The sequence below is a fragment of the Coregonus clupeaformis genome, chromosome 22, assembly GCF_020615455.1.
Source record: "Coregonus clupeaformis isolate EN_2021a chromosome 22, ASM2061545v1, whole genome shotgun sequence".
Lineage (NCBI taxonomy): Eukaryota > Metazoa > Chordata > Actinopteri > Salmoniformes > Salmonidae > Coregonus > Coregonus clupeaformis.
The window spans coordinates 3743665-3759941 of NC_059213.1; the positions used below are offsets into that span (position 1 = coordinate 3743665).

Sequence of the window (16277 nt, forward strand, 5' to 3'; positions counted from 1 at the left end):
AATAAATCCCACCAACCATTTGCGTAATTTGCGCAATTAGCCTATTGCAATGTGCGGGCACGTGCGCGTAGGATTTGGTCCCATTCCAATAGGGCATTGGTCAAGCTCCTACGCACGTCGAGAACTGAGCGACGCACTGCCAGCAGCGCTGCGCAACAAGTGTAGACTTGTAGGCTAATTATCCGTGGACATTGACGCCCCCTGCGCGCACACATGACCTATTCGTGCAAGATCTCTTGATCTCCACGCTGCAGCCATGGGTCTCATGGAAAGGCTGACACGAGGAGCATGTATAGGTTAGTAACGTTGTGCCTGGAGCTTGAAACAAGATGGGCTTCTATAATCACACAGACCCATTAGCCAGACTAGTTATCAATGGGATCCGGCTGGCATTCACCTACATTCGTATTTGTCACAGGTGAAAGGGAAAATCAATGGTCTTGGTGCAGATCTTTCATAATTAACCCGGTAATCAGGGTTGTAAGTATAGGCAAAGCCTATAGGAAAATAGTAGGCAATATTCTTCCCACACAGTACAGACTATAGACAGCAAGTAGGCTATGACTTAATAGGTCTATACGTGAAGATCTATTTGATTCAAAACATTATCTTAGGTACCTTACTGATGCCTTATTGTTGTGCAAACAGAATGATTTAGTTTTGCCATCCAGAAATACCAGTAAATAGAGTTTGATTGAATTCGACTGTTACTGTCTCAGCAACCAAGTGGAGAGGGAATGGTGTTGGCGCAATAGGGTATTTGGCAGCAACTCCAGGTCCCTTTGTAAATTTAATTACAGGGCTTATGTTTTGTTTTCATAGGTTACTATTGTGTCGGTTAAGTCACAAGCTACATAATGTTCTGCAAGAGACTATATTCGGCTGTATCCAAGCAACGATCAAACATGCTGTACTGTGTGTGAGAAATGCAAGAGTAAGAGTCTGTTTTCAAAGCTGGAACACCAGTTTGGAAATGGTCAAAACCACGAACCTAACATGTTTTGCTGAAGGTATTGGCCTAATACATACAAAACGGAGGAATACTTTCTTTCCAGGGTTGAAAGCTTGTCATAAATAGCATAAGTTGTTAGCAGGAACAGGCCTGAAGATGTGAAAAACACAAATCCATTGACAATTAATGATAATTACAAAGAAGGCCATAATCAGCACATAATATAACCTACTTCTGCGCTGTAGGTCACATTGACATTCTGTTACATGGAGACGCGCGCGCTTCCGGCTCCTCAAAACGCATTATAGGCTACAGGTCAGGCTATGAAGCAAATCCTCACCACATCATGAATTACATCACAATGTTAAAAAGTTGGCAAGCTAAGCCAAAGTCTTCAAAGTCACATGCATACCAGCAACAATGTCACCCTCTCGCCCTCGCTGTTAATGTGTGAATTTCGATGGCCTATTTGCGAGGCCTAACCTCTTAAATCACATTTATCAGAACAGTAAGACCTATATTGAATTATGAAGATAAATTAAAAAGCTACGCTTAAAATTACACTTAAAAAACATAGCCTACCCATGCATTAAATGCACACTGTATCATGGTTCCCACCCTAAACTGCGATACAACTTTGCCCTAAAGAATAAATAGAACATAAATAATAATAGATCGCTGTGATGTTGTGATGTTATTCATTAGCAGAATAAGACATATTATCTAACACCACAGTGTCATTGGAAAATTATTTGGATTTGCCCTTTAAACGTCCCCAAGTGTTCCATGAAACTTTATTTAATGGACATGGCTAAGATTTGAACCTTAACCTAGGATATTTATTTAGCCTCGTCAATCTGTTCGACGGTCTGCATATCCATCACCCCCAAATTCTCGCGATATATAGCCCAGATATATTAGGCGAGATGGAGGGGCTTCGTCCACTTGGAGGGGCGTTGGGTTTCTTTGAGGGTGTCTTGGTGAGGACTGTCTGGAACATTTTGGGTCTGACCTCTACTCCACGAGGAGGAACTTGCAAACATGTCGGACGCGGTGGTTAGCTTCATTAAGGACTTTTTGGCTGGTGGCATTGCTGCTGCCATCTCCAAGACAGCTGTTGCTCCAATTGAGAGAGTAAAGTTGTTGCTCCAGGTAAGACTGAGTGAGAATAATTGTTTTCCAGTCGCTGTCATAAAGTTAATATATTATTGGTTATCCATTGAGTGCGCAGAAGTCACACTTTTAGAGTTAGATTATAATTAAATTAGATTAATTTTGCAAATGGTTCTCATGCAGACAGACATGCGAAAAGCGCTTTGGAGACGTTTCTTACGCACGTGACTTGTCGCTGTCCAAGGTGCTATTGAGCTTTCTAATTGGATTCGATAGGACTCAGTTGGCCTTTCCTTCAGGACAGAAACGGAATCATATGAATTTAAGGTCATAAATGAAAAATGACTATTTTGAATAACAGAAAGTACATGTATTTGTTGCGTTCTTATATTTTAGTGCTGATTTCAAGTACAAGTAATGCTCTGTTTCGATTAATAGGATGATAATTAATTAGGCAAAGATGTCGATACTCGTTTGGATACAAGAGCGGCGATATTTGGTTTAGGCCTAGGCTACAGCTAAATTTATCCAGACGCATGCAACCCAATACGCACAGACTGTGCTCAAGTGACATGAAGCAATGGCCAGTGTACAACGCCGCTGAGAATAGATGATTATAACAGAAATTGCACACATACATTCATACAAACCCGTGATTATTAGTGAATTAAAGTGAATTAGGAATTTGGCCCAACAACAAACTCAATATTGTTAGCCTCTTGCTATAAGATACACACTTCAGTAGCGTAATACGAAGTAGGCCTAAAGCACAATGAGAAAATCCGATTGACATGCTTTTTTTTGCTGATTGAATTGACGCTTTCTGTTATTCTACTCTCCAGGTCCAACATGCCAGCCAACAAATCACAAAGGAAATGCAGTACAAAGGGATCATGGACTGCGTCAGGAGGATCCCCAAAGAGCAAGGCTTTATCTCCTTCTGGAGAGGCAACCTGGCCAATGTGATCCGTTACTTCCCCACCCAAGCCCTCAACTTCGCTTTCAAGGACAAGTACAAGAAGATCTTCCTTGGAGGAGTGGACCAGAAGACACAGTTCTGGCGTTGGTTCGCCGGTAACTTGGCATCCGGTGGCGCAGCCGGTGCCACCTCTCTTTGCTTCGTTTACCCACTTGACTTCGCCAGAACCAGGCTCGCGGCCGACATCGGAAAAAGCGGAGCCGAGAGAGAGTTCAGTGGTCTTGGCAGCTGTCTCAGCAAGATCTACAAAACCGACGGTATCAAGGGCCTGTACCAGGGATTCAACGTGTCTGTCCAGGGCATCATCATCTACAGAGCTGCTTACTTTGGAGTCTACGACACAGCCAAGGGTGAGCAGCATGAGCTAAAGTCAAATCATAAATCTAAGTAGCTGTTTGCAATTGGGACGTTGTTATGTAAAAGTAGTGTATTTTACAAAGAAAGGCCAGAATCTCAATTATGTTGCTCTACGTCATCTTCTAGGTATGCTGCCCGACCCCAAGAACACTCACATCTTCATCAGCTGGATGATTGCCCAGAGCGTCACCGCAGCAGCCGGTATTATTTCATACCCCTTTGACACGGTCAGACGTCGTATGATGATGCAGTCAGGACGCAAATCAGGTGAGTCAGTTGCAGGCCTACTCATTGATTCATATCAATGAATGGCCTACTGTAACTGATCCATAGAAATGTTCCATTTGTTTTATGCACGCAAATTACCCAAATTACAATAGGCCTATATATCGCATTTTAATGATCAATGTGTCAATTTCAATAGCGGACATCATGTACACTGGCACAATCGACTGCTGGAAGAAGATCGCCAAGAACGAGGGAGGCAAAGCCTTCTTCAAGGGGGCCTGGTCCAACGTGATCCGAGGCATGGGCGGCGCCTTCGTCTTGGTGCTCTACGACGAGATCAAGAAGTACACATAAACATTCACACCCTTCACCACGTCTTAATTGTATCATATAATGAGAACAGCTTGGGTGAATTATCGGGGTAGATGTGTATTCTATTGAGCCAGCCCAGGAGTTGGTTGCTCATTATTCTTCTCGCCAGTGTATTTGGTCATGTGAGCAACGCACCAACTCTGAAACCTGTATATATCTTACCCAAGATGTGCAGAAAAACGCACATTCAGGCCTGCCAGTTGACTGTCAAACTGGTCCAGAAAAGGGATTTTTCCATTTAATTACATGCCTACTGCAAACAAAGATTGCATCCACTCTTCTCAGTTCTTTCTTTCTCTCATAGTAAGCCAAAGGAATGTACTCTTCATAGCAGCCGCTGTCTTCCAAGGGCCTTATGTTCCTGTGTTGTCATATCTCATGTGTCCCACAATAAACATTATTTTAATAAGAATAAAGATGAAAAATACCTACTAAGCCCTCTGCTTTGGTGCGTTCGTTTGTGGTTCATATGAGTTTTATTGAAATATTGTAATGTATACAATATTTAACATAATATACAGTATAACGTAACAATAAGTCAAAACAGTTAGGTAAGGGTTACTAGTTCCAGGCTCTGACTTGGGCTATTATAGGGTTAGCAATATCATCCATCCCATTTTCTTGGGCTGGCAATAGAGATCCTTCTTTTGGGAGCCAGCCTAGATGGGAATCATATAGCCCAGTGTCTCACCAGCTGCCATGCTTCATAGTCTTTGTTGTTATGTACGTAACAGATGCAATACAAATCTAATATTACTCTCATTTTCTCAAACAACAGGTTTTACTAGGCTATACATACACATAACTATAGATGCTGGGTGAAGGGGTGATATGAAATGACTGTAAGTCGCTTTGGATAAAAGCGTCTGCTAAATGGCATATTATTATTATTATTATTATTAAAAAGACAAAAAAGGCCAACAAACTTGATGCTTCCAATACCACTACCAATATACAAATGTATTACTTTTCATGTGCCGACCCTCATAAACCAATTTATTTGAGTAAACTTATAGTACTAATTAATTACGACTACTGATTAAGTATTTTCCTTGTTATTTTCTCTATTGATGACTTATAGTGCTGGGCCAGTCATCCCTGGCAGCTAGCATGTCACTCACTTGTTGGACTTCTGACCATGACACAGCCAATCACTGGCCTATATCCCCTGCCGCTGTTGTAGCCATCGTGTGTGTGCGTGTGTGACATTATGTCATTGTGGGTGATAATTATTCATGTCCACAACATGCCAGATTTGCTGCCCGCTAAGTGTGTCTGCATTGGCAGTCTCTGTTGCCATGTGGGTGGCATGCAGCTAACTGGCCTACAAAAGACAGCTGCCACAAGTGGAAAAGTCCTGTGGATATTGTTTGAGCTCCTTTGAACACGGACAGACATGAATGGTGCGCGCAACAAGCAGTTTTATTGGAAAACGTCAAGAAATTTGCACAGGATCACAATAAAAATATATATGACTAATTCTCCCATGATATTCTGAAAAAGCTTTACTAGACCACAAAGATATAATCTCTCTTATTATTCATCATAATGTAACAACAATTACAGAAAAATTGCAGAAAAGTTCCACTTGAACATATTTCACAAGAGTGCAAATACAGCATGGCATACTTAGTACTTACTCTATTCACTAAGCATACTGATAGGCACCACCTGCTAAGCTGACAAAGGAATGTATTTTTTTAAATACCTGAACCATAATAGCTATATCTAGGCTAAAGCCAGGCTATATCTTCCATTACAACAGAAGCACAGTTCACAATACTTTATAGCTGCTAGCCTTGGTCCTGGGAAGCCATAGTGAAGCAGTTTTATGAGAACGGTTGTATAACGGCAACACAATATAATTCTTACATCATATAGGACTGGTTTCCCGGAAACCCCATATTAAGCCTACTCCTGTACTAAAAAGTATGCTCCAAGAAAAAACCTTTTTAGGCTCAGTCTAAATCTGGGAAACAGCCAATCAGTGTCAGATCACTTTATTTATGAATATTGTGCGCTAAAACAGAATCACTGGACAAGTGCATGATCACAGCACAATGGGGATTTAGTTTGGACAAAGTGTGACCACTTTCCAGCTTCGCACCACTCTGACACAGATCCTTCATTGTGTGGGACACTCCTAACAACCTCAATTTAACTATCTGGGGAAGAATGCCCAGAATGCCAAACTGACCTTGGAACAGTGTTTAGGGGCTACTATTGCCTTATTGGTAAGGACTTGGAAGGGGTGGGGGAGTTGGGGAATGGTGCTCCTCCCTGAGCACAGCTCTCAGGACCAGGCTGCCCGGGATGCTGCAGCACTGGAGTGCCTGGGTAGGGGTGTGGTGGTGGTAGCGATAGCAGATGATGCCCTGGCACTGTGGTGGTGGTGGTGGTTGGTACTGCCAGGACTGGGGCTCTTTCCTGAAGAAACAACAAGACAACAGGGGTCAATACTCCTACTGATTTACATACTATTATTACTACATTTATTACATACTAGTATTACAATACTACACATATGATGTACTACCTTCTCACAAATTTAACTCCCTCAATGTAAAAAGATATGAGCCATGTACATTCGAGCACTACAGTACATCACATATGACGTTTCTGGGGTGAGCTAAATATAATCCATGGGAATAAACTAACAAAAAAACAGCTTTGAGCATTTGGTATAATTTTGTGCACTTTAAACACGGATAGTTCACTCAAAAACTATATTTTAATATTTGTTCATGAAAACATTGTGCATGTCAGCAGCCACTTTCAGTACAGAGCAAAAACTGTGATGATGATGCGTGATACTGAACATTCGTTGAAATGATCCAGTCAAAAAAGTGTTGTTTCTCCTTCTTCGTATATTGGCCATCTACCATAAACATTGTCCCACAAGGAGACGAGTTGATAAATGGCTAGTACAGGTTTTCATCTATGGACAGGTATATGTATATACCCAAGTTCACTGTGTTTTGTCTTTTAGAAGAGCGCAAATGGCACATGTAGCGGCAGCAAATTGTCCCAGTTCCATTGATTTCCATGCAATATTGACGCACTATTGATTACACTAGAACAAGCTAATCCATTTCAGTCTGGAGTGACTGCTTGGTAAAAGTTAATGCGTGAGTAGGGCTGTTACGGTGACCGTATTACCGCCACTCCGGCGGTCACCAGTCATTAAGGCAGTCAAATTCCACGTGACCGTTTAGTCATGGTAATTAGGCTTCTCCAAGCTCTGATGCTGCTGATGGTCATTAGTAGCCTACCAAACTTGCTACCTGCCTGGTACTCGGCACTCTATTGTCCCTCTAATCACTCTGACATCAATGGAAATGTGATCGAAAATCTAATCTAACACTTCATAAACCTCGTGTAGCTCAGTTGGTAGAGCATGGCGTTTGCAACACCAGGGTTGTGGGTTCGTTTCCCATGGGGGGCCAGTATGAAAAATGTATGCACTCACTAACTGTAAGTCGCTCTGGATAAGAGCGTCTGCTAAATGACTAAAATGTAAAAGAGCTCATGTTGCGCAATATTTCTATAGGCTATGCAATTGCGTGAGAAAACAGAGAGATGGCCTCTATTAAAAGAGGAGGATCCCATCAGCTTTCTATAGGCTAGGCCTACTATATTTATTTCTCAACTTTCCTAATATTAAACACATTGCTTCTCTTTACAACAGGAGTATAGCCTACCTGGCTGGCATGAAAATGAACCACAGGAAAAGCGTCCTCCATTCGCTATTTAAGTGCATAGATTACATAATTTTTTCAACCTACCCCTGTTTCGAGACAGGTGCATGATAATGGTCCATTCTATATCAAAACAAATTTCACATACATTTTTTTAGTATATGTAAAGACAAGATTAAATCAAGAATAGTCTGATGGGTGACAATATTAGCATATCACTGGTGAATGATATATTATCTATCGCATCCCACAACTGTCCCAGACTATGTTTGGAATATTTATTTCTCGCACAGAATAGAATAGGTCAACTTTTGTACTATGGGGGATAGTAGATTGATATAGGCTAGTGCTTTTGTTGTTCGTTAAGCCTACTGATCTTGTTGGCTGACGAAAAGTAAATGTGGACAGTTCTTCCAATATCTTCAATATGCGCCTCGGAATTGGATAAGGACGCGCGCAGTTGCATCCCTGATGTGTCTGTTTTCACTTGTACCATGTGAGAAAGACCCGATCACGTGACAGAGAGCCATGTAAGTGAGAGGTGCTTTGGAGCAAGCAGCATGCAGGGAGAAGGGAATTATAATTATAATATTCAGCCCAAGGGCACAACGGCCGCAAATGGCATGGATTTCTTTGGGGGGCATTACGGCCACACAAAGGGGATGCGGCCGGAAAATTTGAGGCATTATCGTGCTTGTCAAATTGTGAATGAGAGAGAGACTGATGAAGTGTGTACAGCCTGCACAAAAAACAAAGCAGAGCTCATGCCTTTCATGCAACTTTTTTCAAATCATCATTAGTCACATCATGCAGCCTTAGAATGTTTTAAAATCAAAACATATAGCCCAACGTTTGTATCACAACTAAAGTTACATAAATAACTCTAAATTAAGCATATAGGAGTACTTATTTCTTTGTTAACTTATCAACACAGAATAGCTGCATGTGCGCACTCCCTCAAATCGTTTGGAGAAAATATCCTTTCTATTTTATTCAATTGTATTCTTTATACTATAAAATACTATAAAATAATGCCATGGAATTCTAAGCAAATCTTGTCTGCTAAATGAACTAGTGTAGCCCACAGCCATATGGCATAGCCAGATCAGTACCTAACATAAGGACAACTCAGAGTATGCTATTCTGTTCTTCTGAAATAGACTACATTTTCTTCATATCATGTTTCTTTATACCTGTCTAAAATAAACAATGGATTTATTGTGAAGGTATAGGCTGTATTACATGGATTTAGTAGACTTCTTAAAATGCAGATGTTCCAAAGGTCTGCATTAGAGGCTTGTAGGCTATGTGTGGAAGCCAGAAGATGCTAAATGTGCTTATGTTAATTAACAGTCAATTACTGTGAGACCGGCAGTTATTTGCTTGACAATCACCGGCTGACAAAATGTTGTGACCGCCACAGCCCTATGCGTGAGCAGTTACTAATTTAGCAAAATACAAGTAATCTGAACAATCTAAAGTGTGACACGTGTGTATACAGTAGGGAGTCATTTTTATGTTTTGGTATTCAACATATCACAACTTATTTCAGCATATTGATTATGAATTTGGACATTTAAAACCAGTGTTTTGACACTTGGCTACAGTACATATCAAAAATACATGACAACAGGAAGCAGCAACAGCATCATTTTCAACTTATGTTTTAGTAATATAAATATAAATGTTAACATTATTTTTCAACATGATTCTACTTCATCAGGTAAAAGCCATTGAATGCTATAATTTATTTTGAAATCGTGAAAATGAGTTTGTCCTGGCTACAGTGGAAGTGCTCAGTGCTTATGATCTCGAAAACATGACATGCTAAAAAAACTGGATTATATTAACAGTGGACTAATGGAAAAATACCAAAATATGTTTTGACTAAAGTGGTCCTTTAAAAGAACAAAAATAAAAGATGCAAATTCAGACTCTCTTAATAAATGACAGGAATAAGTATGGTCTTAGGGCTATTGAGAGCTATTGAGCATCAGTTCTTCAGAGAGGTTACCTGGTGACGTTCTGCTGGAGGGCCGCTCCATCTTGGATGGCGATCTGTCCATGGCAGAGAGCGAGGTGGCGATGCCCAGGTATCCGGCTTGGCGCTGGTAGTCTGCCAGCTGCTCTGCCCTCTTCATGCCCCGGGTGGGCCTCACTGACTCTAGCCTCCGCAGGAAAGCCTGGTGAGAAAGGGTGGTAACAATTTACTTTTATTTTTATTTATTTTTATTTAACCTTTATTTAACCAGGTAAGCCAGTTGAGAACAAGTTCTCATTTACAACTGCGACCTGGCCAAGATAAAGCAAAGCAGTGCGATAAAAACAACAACACAGAGTTACATATGGGGTAAAACAAAACATAAAGTCAAAAATACAACAGAAAATATATATACAGTGTGTGCAAATGTAGCAAGTTATGGAGGTAAGGCAATAAATAGGCTATAGTGCAAAATAATTACAATTAGTATTAACACTGGAATGATAGATGTGCAAGAGATGATGTGCAAATAGAGATACTGGGGTGCAAATGAGCAAAATAAATAACAACATGGGGATGAGGTAGTTGGGTGGGCTAATTTCAGATGGGCTGTGTACAGGTGCAGTGATCGGTAAGCTGCTCTGACAACTGATGCTTAAAGTTAGTGAGGGAGATAAGATTCTCCAGCTTCAGAGATTTTTGCAATTCGTTCCAGTCATTGGCAGCAGAGAACTGGAAGGAATGGCGGCCAAAGGAGGTGTTGGCTTTGGGGATGACCAGTGAGATATACTGGAGCTAAGATAAGGTGGGGATTTGCCTAGCAGTGATTTATAGATGGCCTGGAGCCAGTGGGTTTCGCGACGAATATGTAGTGAGGACCAGCCAACAAGAGCGTACAGGTCACAGTGGTGGGTAGTGTATGGGGCTTTGGTGACAAAACGGATGGCACTGTGATAGACTACATCCAATTTGCTGAGTAGAGTGTTGGAGGCTATTTTGTAAATGACATCGCCAAAGTCAAGGATCGGTAGGATAGTCAGTTTTACGAGGGCATGTTTGGCAGCATGAGTGAAGGAGGCTTTGTTGCGAAATAGGAAGCCGATTCTAGATTTAACTTTGGATTGGAGATTCTTAATGTGACTCTGGAAGGAGAGTTTACAGTCTAACCAGACACCTAGGTATTTGTAGTTGTCCACATACTCTAGGTCAGACCCGTCGAGAGTAGTGATTCTAGTCGGGTGGGCAGGTGCCAGCAGCGTTCGATTGAAGAGCATGCATTTAGTTTTACTAGTGTTTAAGAGCAGTTGGAGGCTACTGAAGGAGTGTTGTATGGCATTGAAGCTTGTTTGGAGGTTTGTTAACACAGGTGTCCAATGAAGGGCCAGATGTATACAAAATGGTGTCGTCTGCGTAGAGGTGGATCTGAGAGTCACCAGCAGCAAGAGCGACATCATTGATATACACGGAGAAAAGAGTCGGCCCAAGAATTGAACCCTGTGGCACCCCCATAGAGACTGCCATAGGTCCAGACAACAGGCCCTCCGATTTGACACATTGAACTCTGAGAAGTAGTTGGTGAACCAGGCGAGGCAGTCATTTGAGAAACCAAGGCTATTTAGTCTGCCAATAAGAATGCGGTGGTTGACAGAGTCGAAAGCCTTGGCCAGGTCGATGAAGACGGCTGCACAGTACTGTCTATTATCAATCGCGGTTATAATATCATTTAGAACCTTGAGCGTGGCTGAGGTGCACCCATGACCAGCTCGGAAACCGGATTGCATAGCGGAGAAGGTACGGTGGGATTCGAAATGGTCGGTGATCTGTTTGTTAACTTGGCTTTCAAAAACTTTCGAAGGGCAGGGCAGGATGGATATAGGTCTGTAACAGTTTGGATCTAGAGTGTCACCCCCTTTGAAGAGGGGGATGACCGCGGCAGCTTTCCAATCTCTGGGGATCTCAGACGTTACGAAAGAGAGGTTGAACAGGCTAGTAATAGGGGTTGCGACAATTTCGGCGGCTAGTTTTAGAAAGAAAGGGTCCAGATTGTCTAGCCCAGATGATTTGTAGGGGTCCAGATTTTGCAGCTCTTTCAGAACATCAGCTGTCTGAATTTGTGTGAAGGAGAAGCGGGGGTGGCATGGGCAAGTTGCAGCGGAGGGTGCAGAGCTGGTGGCCGGGGTAGTGGTAGCCAGGTGGAAAGCATGGCCAGCCTTAGCAAAATGCTTGTTGAAATTCTCGATTATTGTAGATTTATCAGTGGTGATAGTGTTTCCAAGCCTCAGTGCAGTGGGCAGCTGGGAGGAAGTGATCTTATACTCCATGGACCCCAAAACCTTTTGGAGTTCGTGCTACAGGATGCACATTTTTGTTTGAAAAAGTTAGCCTTTGCTTTCCTAACTGCTTGTGTATATTGGTTCCTAACTTCCCTGAAAAGTTGCATATCGCGGGGGCTATTTGATGCTAATGCAGTACGCCACAGGATGTTTTTGTGCTGGTCAAGGGCAGTCAAGTCTGAGGAGAACCAGGGGCTATATCTGTTCTTTGTTCTGTATTTTTTGAATGGGGCATGTTTATTTAAGATTGAGAGGAAATTACTTTTAAAGAACAACCAGGCATCCTCTACTGACGGAATGAGATCTATATCCATCCAGGATACCTGGGCCAGGTCAATTAGGAAGGCCTGCTCGCTAAAGTGTTTTAGGGAGCGTTTGACAGTGATGAGGGGTGGTCGTTTGACCGCGGACCCATTACGGACACAGGTGAAAAGGCAGTGATCGCTGAGATCCTGGTTGAAGACAGCGGAGGTGTATTTAGAGGGTAAGTTAGTCAGGATGATATCTATGAGGGTACCCATGTTTACGGATTTAGGGTTGTACCTGGTAGGTTCGTTGATAATTTGTATGAGATTGAGGGCATCTAGTTTGGATTGTAGGATGGCCAGGGTGTTAAGCATATCCCAATCTAGGTCACCAAGCAGTACGAATTCTGAGGATAAATGGGGGGCAATCAATTCACATATGGTGTCCAGGGCACAGCTGGGGGCTGAGGGGGGTCTGTAGCAAGCGGCAACAGTGAGAGACTTATTTCTGGAAAGGTGGATTTTTAGAAGTAGAAGCTCAAACTGTTTGGGCACAGACCTGGATAGTATGATAGAGCTCTGCAGGCTATCTCTACAGTAGATTGCAACTCCACCCCCTTTGGCAGTTCTATCTAGACGGAAAATGTTGTAGTTGGGGATGGACATTTCTGAATTTTTGGTGGCCTTCCTAAGCCAGGATTCAGACACTGCTAGAATGTCAGGGTTGGCGGAGTGTGCTAACGCAGTGAATAACTCAAACTTAGGAAGTAGACTTCTGATGTTAACGTGCAGAAAACCAAGGCTTTTACGGTTACAGAAGTCAACAAATGATAGCTCCTGGGGAGTAGGAGTGATACTGGGGGCTGCAGGGCCTGGGTTAGCCTCTACCTCACCAGAGGAACAGAGGAGGACTAGAATAAGGATACGGCTAAAGGCTTTAAGAACTGGTCTTCTAGTGCGTTGGGTACAGAGAATAAAGGGGGCAGATTTCCGGGCGTTGTAGAAAAGATTCAGGGCATTATGTACAGACAAGGATATGGAAGGATATGAGTACAGTGGAGGTAAACCTAAGTGTTGGGTAACAATGAAAGAGATAGCATCACTGGAGGCACCGATTGAGCCGGTCTCGGCGTGTATGGGGGGTGGAACAAAGGAACTATTTGAGGCAGTTTGAGAGGGACTTGGGGTTCTACAGTGAAATTGTATAATAAGAACTAACTGGAAAGGCATATTGACATGGGAGAGAGGCATAAAGCAATCACAGGTGTTATTAGAGAGAGCTAAGACAACAACTGGTAATGGCGATAAAGTTTGGGCTGATGCTAAACAGAATAAACAGGACAGGGTACCGTGTAAAGGAACAGTCCAGCAGGCATCAGCTGTGCAGCTGAGTGATCATAAGGTCCAGTGAACAGCAATATGTGAGTCCGAGAGCAGTTCAAATTTGTGCTTCAGCACAGCGAGCAGGAAGCACGGTTGTAGTTTGCGTGTGCTAGCGGGCCGGGGCTAGCAGATGGATCTTCGTGGTCGTCGCAACTGGAAGCCTGTTGAAACCACAGACGATTACGTCGGCAGACCAGTCGTGATGGATCGGCAGGGCTCCGTGTCGACTCTAGGAGGTCCCGTCCGGTTGACAGAGAGGTAGATAGCCGGGAGATGTGCCTGACTCAAGAATAGCTCAAGGCTGATTAGCCAACAACAACGTTCATTTGGTTGCAGCTAGCTAGTTGCGATTATCCAGTGTTAATGGTCCAGCGATTCAGTGATTCCGGCAGAAAATCCGATAGGTTCTGGGTCGATAACTCGCTGTGCAGACAGTGCAGACTGGCCGATAGCCACGGACAATGGAGAAAAGCCACTAACGGTGGCTAATAGCAAGTAGCTAGTTAGCTGGTTAGCTGGCTACTCCCGTCCGGTAGACAGAGAGGTAGATAGCTGGGGCTAGCTCAAGGTTCATGGCTAACTGGTGCTACGGGGGCAGTGGTGAATAGCCTACAGCAACCATTCGAGATCCATTCGGTTGCAGCTAGCTAGATCCGGTGTTATGGTCCAGTGATTCAGTTATTCCGGCAGAAAATCTGATGTTCTGGGTGAACACCGCTAACGTTGGCTAATAGCAAGTAGCTAGTTAGCTAGTTAGCTGGCTGGCTGGCTAGTTTCAACTGGAGATTCTAGATAAAGGTGAGTAAATAATAGAATCCGTTCCGCATTGAGTGAGGCGGGTTGCAGGAAAGTATATTTAGTAGAAGGATGAAAAGTGTGATAGGGAAATATATACGTAAAATACAAAAAAAATACAAAAAACTGGCTTTTTACATGGACACACAAGAGAACACGACCGCACTGCTACGCAATCTTACGTAAAGGGTACCTGTATAATGTCTTCCTAAGACATTCATAAGCTATACATACCACATTACCATACCCATACACAAAAAAAAAAAAAAATGTATGCACGCATGACTGTAAGTCGCTTTGGATAAAAGCGTCTGCTAAATGGCATATTATTATTATTATATTACATTTATATGCAGCACATATGCCAATTGCAAGACATAACTACAATATCAACTTGCGGTCGTTGTCATGAGGTGACGTAAGCAACTATGAAATGCCTATTAACTGCTTTATAAATACGTGGAGGGTTATGTAGCCATTACGTAGGTACCCTTCAACATTTTCACACACTGGCAGAGCATAAAACACTATTTTACATTCCTTTTCCAGTTTTGACCTGAAAATCATAATTTAATTGTGTGTGTAGCAATGGATACCTTTTGGTACTGCAAAGAATTCAACACCATAAGTAATTATCTGGTACCGAATGATATACAGTATAAGCTAATAGTGTTTCAAAAAGGTAAATATTGTGTAATTGTGTATTCAAAATGACATACAGACCACTTTGTCTATTTTGATAATGCCAGCCCAGTGTCATTGATAGAGTAGGCAGCTGCAGGCATGCTGCACACCCATAACATAATTAGCACACTTCAGTCAAACAAAATGGATCTGTCAACAGTGTCAAAGGGAACAAGCCTTACAAATCCACTGGACATGAGCCATTACCATTATACATCCACTCCAAAGCCCAGACACTTTAGTCTCTTAAAGCGGCAATCAGCAGTTGAAACAATAACAAAGCGTTATCCCCACCAATGTTGTAGGTATAAAGTGGGAGGATGGGGCTGGAGAAATGTAACCACTCTCAAATTCAAAGACAGAGCTATGGATGCAAGGACTGACCATCCATGATATAACATTTTTATTTTATGCTATACAGTATTTGTTTACATTTACTTTGTTTACAAACACTGGAGTAAAACAAGCTTATATTTTGGGTTCTGACAAAAGGTGAACTAAGCTCATGAGGCATTTATAAGTAATATTCTTCAAGAATCAATGGGTACATATCATTAATTTATACAGTGCATTCGGAAAGTATTCAGAGCCCTTGACTTTTTCCACATTTTGTTACTTTACATCCTTATTCTAAAATTAATTTAAAAAATAAAAAAAATCCTCAATCTACACACAATACCCAAAAATGAAAAAGCGAAAACAGGTTTATATAATTTTTTTGCAAAGAAAATGAACAAATAAATACAATAAAAATACCTTATTTACATAAGTATTCAGACCCTTTGCTATGAGACTTGAAATTGAGCTCAGGTGCATCCTGTTTCCATTGATCACCCTTGAGATGTTTCTACAACTTGATTGGAGTCCACCGGTGGTAAATTCAACTGATTGGACATGATTTGGAAAGGCACACACCTGTCTATATAAGGTCCCACAGTCGACAGTGCATGTCAGAGCAAAAACCAAGCCATGATGTCAAAGGAATTGTCCATAGAGCTCCGAGATAGGATTATGTTGAGGCACAGATCTGGGGAAGGGTACCAAAAAATGTCTGCAGCATTGAAGGTCCCCAAGAACACAGAGGCCTCCATCATTCTTAAATGGAAGAAGTTTGGAACCACCAAGACTCTTCCTAGAGCTGGCCGCCCAGCCAAACT

General features: G+C 42.2%; 2 protein-coding genes across 2 annotated transcripts in view; one reads left to right on the forward strand and one right to left on the reverse strand.

Moving 5' to 3' along the window:
- The first annotated feature begins 1886 nt into the window (after window positions 1–1886).
- Window positions 1887–4457, forward strand: slc25a4 (solute carrier family 25 member 4). Its single transcript, XM_045206383.1, has 4 exons — window positions 1887–2104; window positions 2908–3394; window positions 3528–3668; window positions 3826–4457. The coding sequence occupies exons 1-4, from the start codon at window positions 1994–1996 to the stop codon at window positions 3981–3983; spliced, it is 897 nt and encodes a 298-aa protein (XP_045062318.1). The 5' UTR covers window positions 1887–1993; the 3' UTR covers window positions 3984–4457.
- A 1034-nt stretch (window positions 4458–5491) lies between these two features.
- Window positions 5492–16277, reverse strand: part of cfap97 (cilia and flagella associated protein 97) — a 35863-nt gene continuing 25077 nt past the window's right edge. Inside the window, exons 7-8 of the mRNA XM_045206311.1 lie at window positions 9714–9882; window positions 5492–6428 (exon numbers count right to left, since the gene is read on the reverse strand). Of these exons, the coding sequence (XP_045062246.1) occupies window positions 6295–6428; window positions 9714–9882 (303 nt within the window). The 3' untranslated portion in view covers window positions 5492–6294. The remainder of the gene's footprint in view (window positions 6429–9713; window positions 9883–16277) is intronic.